The 7,254-nt window shown below is 40.5% G+C and overlaps 1 protein-coding gene across 1 annotated transcript; it reads left to right on the top strand.

The window, feature by feature from the left end:
• Positions 1-1,710: 1,710 nt before the first annotated feature.
• On the top strand, positions 1,711-5,799 carry LOC138999673 (zinc finger protein 850-like). The gene has a single exon (XM_070401861.1). It carries the CDS (start codon positions 1,738-1,740, stop codon positions 4,072-4,074), a length of 2,337 nt encoding a protein of 778 aa, XP_070257962.1. The 5' UTR covers positions 1,711-1,737; the 3' UTR covers positions 4,075-5,799.
• The last annotated feature ends 1,455 nt before the right edge of the window (positions 5,800-7,254 follow it).

Here is a 7,254-nt window from a genome sequence, read left to right as displayed (position 1 = left end):
ATTGGCTGCCTCCTGCACACCATAACTGGAAATGGAACCCACATACTGATATGTGCCCTGACTGGGAAATGAATCAAAGACCCTTGGATACACAGGACGATGTTCCAATAAACTGAGCCATACTGCACAGGGCATTCTTTGTTTTTTTTAAAAAAATTTTTTCCCCACTGTTTTTTTGAAGAACAGGCTACAGAGCAGAAGCACAGTGGCTGCTAGACGTAACTCTCACCCTTTTGTTTGACCATATGTATCTTCAAATATGTTTGTTCACCCAATTTCCTGTCATCCTTTCTATTTAGTTCTCCTTTATTTGGTGTTCTATATTACTGTTTGTCTTTATTATAGTCTTATTCCCATATTCTGCGGGGGTGTTTTTTGTTCATGGATAGCTGTCTCCTTACTCGGGGATGGGGAATAGTTCTCTATCTCTGATCCTGCCATCTTGCTGATATCACTCTCATAGGTCTTTTTCCTGTGATCTCATTTGTGTTTTGTTCTCCTACCACAGAGCTGACGATCCATCTTTTCAGTTTTTCTTTTAAGATTTGCATCATTGCCAGGCCAGCTTAGCTTAGTGGTTGAGCATTGAACTGTGAACCAGAAGGTCACGGGTATGATTCCCATTCAGGGCATATGCCTGGGTTGTGGGCTCCTTCCCTAGTGGGGGGGCGGGGGCATGCAGGAGGCAGCCAATCAACAATTCTCTCTCATCATTGATGTTTCTCTCTCTCTCTCCCTCTCCCTTCCTCTCTGAAATAAATAAAAATGTATTTAAAACAAAGATTTGCATCATTTATCCCACCAAATGGCTCAACTGGGATGTAACAGGCAGAATCCTTTGTGCATTACAGAAGAAACATGACTTTATCAATGTCAGGGTAGACCCAGAGGAAGTCTTTCCTTGGTGAAGGGCTGTGGGGGCGGTTTTCATGCCTGGACTTTGTTACATTCATAACTAGGAACCCATTTTATTCAACATTGTTTTGCTGCCGTTGCCCACTCCTCACCCAATTCTACTTCTTCTTGCTTAATATTGACATTTTGCCAAGGACTCAGTTTTAATACTGATCATTCTATTCAGATTCCCAGCCCATGGATAACCTAATCTCTCCAAATTTGGCACCTCTACCTCTTTCCTGAAGTCCAACATTGGTCCATACCTGCAGAGCCTGAGAGTGCATGTGTATTATTATATTGACACTGAACATCATGTGCTCTAATACAGTTGATTTTTATGGGTTTGAGCACATTGAAATTATCCTACACAGACTCACATGAAAGGTCCTAAAGGAATCCATTTGTGGAGGAAGAACTAGAACATCCTGGCTCTCTTCTTTGTGTCTCATCCTGTGCATCTGTATCTGCCCCCCCCCCCCCGCCCCCGCCTTGGTGAGATTTTCATCATCCATAGACCGTTCGGGCCACATTATGTATAACAGCCATTTCTGCAGAGTCTAACTCACTTGTCTTAAAAATCATTCTATGGAATCATATTCTGATCATAATAGATAAACACTTGTGAAGGTATTCTGTTTTTATAAGGTCAACATGTACTTCACCAGCTTTTCCTTTTGTTTAGGTTGCTGCTGTGGAGCAGATAATTTGGAGGCAGTGACTGAACAGAACGTTTTTGTAGGAATGTCAAAGGCAAGGAATCCCAAGTTAACCTTGTCTTCCCAGAAGAACCACCACCCCTGTGAGAGTTGTGGACTAGTCTTGGGAAATATTTTCCACGTGATGGAGGGGCAGGGAACACAACAGGGACAGATACTGTTGAGGTGTGGGGCGTGTTCACAAGGATTTTATTTCAGTGCACAATTACACCAGCAGCATATGAGAGACACTTTCATTAGAGGTGTGGACAGCATCTCACTTTCAAACAGCTGCAATTTCAATGTGTCCCAGAATCGTTTCACATGCGGGGAGGTTGGGCAGGGTGTCCTTATCGAGTCAGGACATCTCCACCTAAAGGCTACTCAGACCAGGATCAGTCCAAATGCTATTCCGACATGTGAGATGATATTTCAAAGGAGAAGAAATTATAACACCAGAAAAGAATGTAAGACAGATATTAGTTGCAACCACACGTTTTTTCAGGAAAAGGATGTCCATGCAGGAAGTCAGTGCTTTGTGTGCTCTGAATGTGGGAAAGGTTTTACCAGTAGAAATGGCCTCCGTTATCATCTGAGAGTTCACAGTGGAGAAAGGCCTTATGAATGCAATGAATGTGAGAAATCTTTTCCCAGAAGCACTGACCTTCGTCGTCATCAGAGAGTTCACACTGGAGAAAAGCCGTATCAGTGCAGTGAATGTGGCAAAGCTTTTAGCAGTAGTAATAGCCTAGGTGATCATCAACTTTTGCACACTGGACAAAGGCCTCATAAGTGTAGTGAATGTGGGAAAGCTTTTACCAGTAGCAATGGCCTCCATTATCATCACAGAGTTCATACTGGAGAAAGGCCTTATGAGTGCAGTGAATGTGGGAAATCTTTTACCAAGAGCACTGCACTTCGTCGTCATCAGAGAGTTCACACAGGAGAAAAGCCTTATCAGTGCAGTGGATGTGAGAAATCTTTTGCCAGTAGCACTGCCCTTCATTATCACCAAAATGTTCACACTGGAGAAAGGCCTTATCAGTGTAGTGAATGTGGGAAGTCTTTTCCCAGTAGCACTGCCCTTCGTTATCATCAAAATGTTCACACTGGAGAAAGACCATATCAGTGTAGTGAATGTGGGAAATCTTTTACCAATATCAGTAACCTTCATTTTCATCAGAGAGGTCACACTGAAGAAAAGCCTTATAAATGCAGTGAATGTGGGAAATCTTTTTCCAGTAGCAGTAACCTTACTTGTCATCGGAGAATTCACACTGGAGAAAAGCCTTATAAATGCAGTGAATGTGGGAAGTCTTTTACCACTAGGAATGGCCTTCGTTATCATCAACATTTTCACACAGGAAAAAGGCCTTATCAGTGCAGTGAATGTCAGAAATCTTTTAACACTAGCAGTGAGCATTGTTGTCATCTGAAAGTTCACACTAGAGAAAAGCCTTATAAATGCAGTAAGTGTGGGATATCGTTTATCAGTAGCACTGCCCTGCGTCGTCATCAGAGATTTCACAGTGGAGAAAAGCCTTATAAATGCAGTGAATGTGGCAAATCTTTTACAAGAATTGATAGCCTTCGTTGTCATCAGAGATTTCACAGTGGAGAACGTCCATATGAGTGCAGTGAATGTGGGAAATCTTTTACCAGGAGCAGTAGCCTTCGTAATCATCAAAGTTTACACACTGGAGAAAGGCCTTATCAGTGCAGTGAATGTGGAAAGTCTTTTACCATTAGCACTGATCTTTTTCATCATCAAAGAGGTCACACTGGAGAAAAGCCTTATAAATGCAGTGAATGTGGGAAAACTTTTATAAGGATTGATAGCCTTCTAACTCACCAGAGATTTCACACAGGAAAAAGTCCTTATGAGTGCAGTGAATGTGGGAAATCTTTTACCAGGAACAGTAGCCTCCGTAATCATCAAAGTTTTCACACTGGAGAAAGGCCTTATGATTGCAGTGATTGTGGGAAATCTTTTACCACCTGCAGTGACCTTTCTCGTCATCAGAGAGTTCACACCGGTGAGAGGCCTTATGTGTGCACTGAATGTGGAAAATCTTTTACTACTAACACTCACCTTCATACTCATCAGAGAGTTCATACAGGAGAAAAGCCTTATAAGTGCAGTGAATGTGAAAAATCTTTTACCAGTAGCAGTGACCTTCATTGTCATCAGAGAATTCACACTGGAGAAAAGCCTTATAAATGCAGTGAATGTGGGAAGTCTTTTAACAGTAGCGCTGTGCTTCATTGTCATCAGAGAATTCACACTGGAGAAAAGCCTTATAAATGTGGGAAATGTGGGAAATACTTTACCTGGAGCACTGCCCTTCATCGTCATCAGAGAGTTCATACGGGAGAAAAGCCTTATCAATGCAGTGAATGTGGGAAATCTTTCAAAAGTACTAATGGTCTTCAATATCATCATAGAGTTCACATAGGAGAAAGCCGTTATGAATGCAATTAACATGAGGTATCTCTCAGCCAAATTTAAATTGCTGTGCACATATGAGTCCAAATGTGAGAAATTTCTTACCTGTGTAGGAAATGTAGTTTCTTAGTTAGGTCTTAACAATAGTATGAGAAAATTCGTGAAGTCGCTTTTGTCAGAATTGTATCTCATACATTTAATCACCCACATTATGTAAACTCCCCATAAGTGTTTTTGCTGTTGTGTTTGTTTTTATGTTGGAACCATATTTACACTTTCCAATATACAGAGACTTGTTGCCGCATTTATAAGATTTATGTCACTGTATATTTCTGTTGCTGAAGGTATTTCAATAAACCACCTATAAGGTCCCAACAGATGGCATCCATCACCATCCTCACGTGCCCAGGGAAGCTAACTCTTGTCTAATTTGTCGAAGAAAATTAGGAAACCTGAGCCCTTGGTTCTTAATTATTTTTCCTCTTACCAGTTGGCACATAGGACTGATTAGTGTTGGCACCAGAAAACAGTATTGCATAGGGACTGCCATTCTCAAGGTCACACTTTTCCTGGATGCCAGTGATGAATTTATTGAGTGCATAAGTCATCAATGCAAGAATTGCCAGTCTCGTGTCTCTTTCCTTTGTAAAATAATGATGGCTTTTTCCTAAGGCTTCTTGAATCTTGGGTATTCTATTTATTCTGTGGGTTAGCTTATAAGGAGATCGGGGCTGTCCAAGCATGATGAGGTGAAAACCTTTTATGGGGTTTCAAACATTCTTTGCTTTTCAAGGAACAATATGGTGCATAAATTAACTAAGCAGTGTTTGCCAAATTTACACTGCTGCCCATAATTTCCTAGGAAACACTGTGGCCTCTGTAGTACTCATGTGGTGATGGATGCTTTGGGACACAGTGATCACTCCTCAGAGGGGTTAGCTGTGACAACCACGAGTATATCTTCTAGCAGCATGAATTTTTTTCTTGTTTTCAAGGGATGCCCATGCACTTGAAGGTAATCTCTTGCCCAGGTCTTGCAGAGGGCCAGGTGCCCTAATGCCTACAATTCCATGGGTGCAGGTCACTGGTTGGAGAACCATCACAATTAAAGGAAACCCTTCCACTGCAGAAATACTGACCTAATGAGTTTTGGAGGGGATTGTATCCCATTAGGTGGAATGTTCCTCATCTAAACGTGCATCCAGGAATGTTTCTGAGAAAAAGACTACAGGAGCGTTGTGTACACAGATGTGAGGATCTCCAGGCATGTTTATCTTCTGTGGATACAGTCATTGTCATTAAATATAATCAAGAGGTTTTGTGTCTTCCTGTATCCTCTGAGATGTTCACCTCAGAGCCATTGGTGAGCTGACAGAAAAGGAAGGACAAATGCAAAGGGTGTCTAGTGCAGGAGTGTGGCTTTTGTGACTCAGCCAGCATTCTTCCTGGTTTGGGTAAAGTTCTTCATTGTTTCTTAATTTTCTGTCACTGGGTGAAACTCTCGCCCAGAGGGCATAAGAAGGTGGATTGAATATAGATTTGCCAAACCTATTTTTCCAATATATTTGAACTTATACATTTTTTAACTTTGAACCATTTTTTAAAAGCTATAATGAGTAAAATACGTGTTTAGTATAGTATTTCATAAATCTTCATGTGTGCATGAAACTAAAATCATCATTATAGTCATAATACTGACCATATCTGTCACTGTGTAATTGCTTCATGACCTCTTTTAATCTGTCCCTGTTCTTCACAGCTTTCCTAGTAACCATGGATTTACATTCCATTTTAATAGAGAACTTTACTTTTTTCTAAGTATTTTTCTGCTTTAAGTTATGTTTCATAAATACTTGGAGTTTCATTAAAGATATATTAGTAATCTTTTTTCTGATAAATATTCTTACCTTTGAATATATCACCAATAGCTTGCCCATTTTTATGAATATTTTGTTATTTCTAATAAAGTTGGTATAAACATTTCTGTGTAACTCTTTATATGGATATGTTTTATTTACCTTCATCAACAATTCATTGTATAATTTGAGTCGTTGAGAATTTGAATGTTTAAATTGACAAAGTTTAGCATATTGTGGTCTATACGGAATATACCAGCATGGATGTTGTGGTTCAGTTGTTTGGCTGTGATCCCAGGTACAGAAGGGTTGCTAGTTGAATTGCTTGGTGTGTCCCTGGGTTGTGGGCTAGCTTCCCAGAATGGAGTGTGCAAGAAATGGCTGGTCTATGTTGTACACTTGCATTGTGTTTTTTTCCCTTGCCCTTCTTCTCTCTCCAAAAATTAATAAAATTGACCACCTGGCATGTCTCAGTCATTGAGCTTTGACCTATGAACCAGGTGGTCATGGGTCGATTCCAGGTCAGGATACATTCCCGAGTTGCTGGCTCAAACCGAGTGTGGGGTATGTCGGAGGCAGCTAGTCAGTGATTCTCTCTCATCATTGGTGCTTCTATCTGTCCCTTCCACTCTGAAGTTAATAAATATATATTTTAAAAATCAATAAGCTGCCAAAACCGGTTTGGCTCAGTGGATAGAGCGTCGGCCTGCGGACTGAGGGGTCCCGGGTTCGATTCCGGTCAAGGGCATGTACCTGGGTTGCGGGCGCATCCCCCGTAGGGGATGTGCGGGAGGCAGCTGATTGATGTTTCTCTCTCATCGATGTTTCTAACTCTCTGTCTCTCTCCTTTCCTCTCTGTAAAAAATCAATAAAATATATTTTTTAAAAAAATCAATAAGCTATTCCTTAAAAATAAAAATAAACTGATTGTACCTTTTGACATTTTTCCACCAATGTATGAAACATTCACATGCTCCACATTCTAGAGCAGCGGTTGTCAACAGGTGATCCGCAAACCACAGGTGGTACTTGAGATCTAAAAGGTTGGTCTGCTGGTTTAAAGAAACCTTTGGAGCAGCAGTCGCCAAACGGTGGTCCACGAACCACTGGTGGTCATAAGGTCCGAAAGGTTGGCGACTACTGTACTAGAGAATATCTTCTTTGGTCAATCGTTCTTTATTTAAAAACTAGTGGCCCAGTGCACGAATTTGTGCACATTAAAAGGAAATTAATTAGAAGAAATATTTTAATATCGCTATTTGCCCTTTCTCTATAATAGAAGTGCCAGAGATGAAAGAAAATTAGTAAAGTGTACATGAAAATATATAAATTGATTAATAAATAAACAATAACAATTTGA

This window comes from Myotis yumanensis, unplaced genomic scaffold (genome assembly GCF_028538775.1).
Source record: "Myotis yumanensis isolate MYYU_CA2020_CCGP unplaced genomic scaffold, mMyoYum1.0.hap1 SCAF_23, whole genome shotgun sequence".
Classification (NCBI taxonomy): Eukaryota; Metazoa; Chordata; class Mammalia; order Chiroptera; family Vespertilionidae; genus Myotis; species Myotis yumanensis.
This window is presented reverse-complemented; position numbering and strand designations above follow the sequence as displayed.

Excerpts from the sequence above, each read along its gene's own strand:
- LOC138999673 (XM_070401861.1), top strand. The coding sequence starts at position 1,738 with ATGGAGGGGCAGGGAACACAACAGGGACAGATACTGTTGAGGTGTGGG.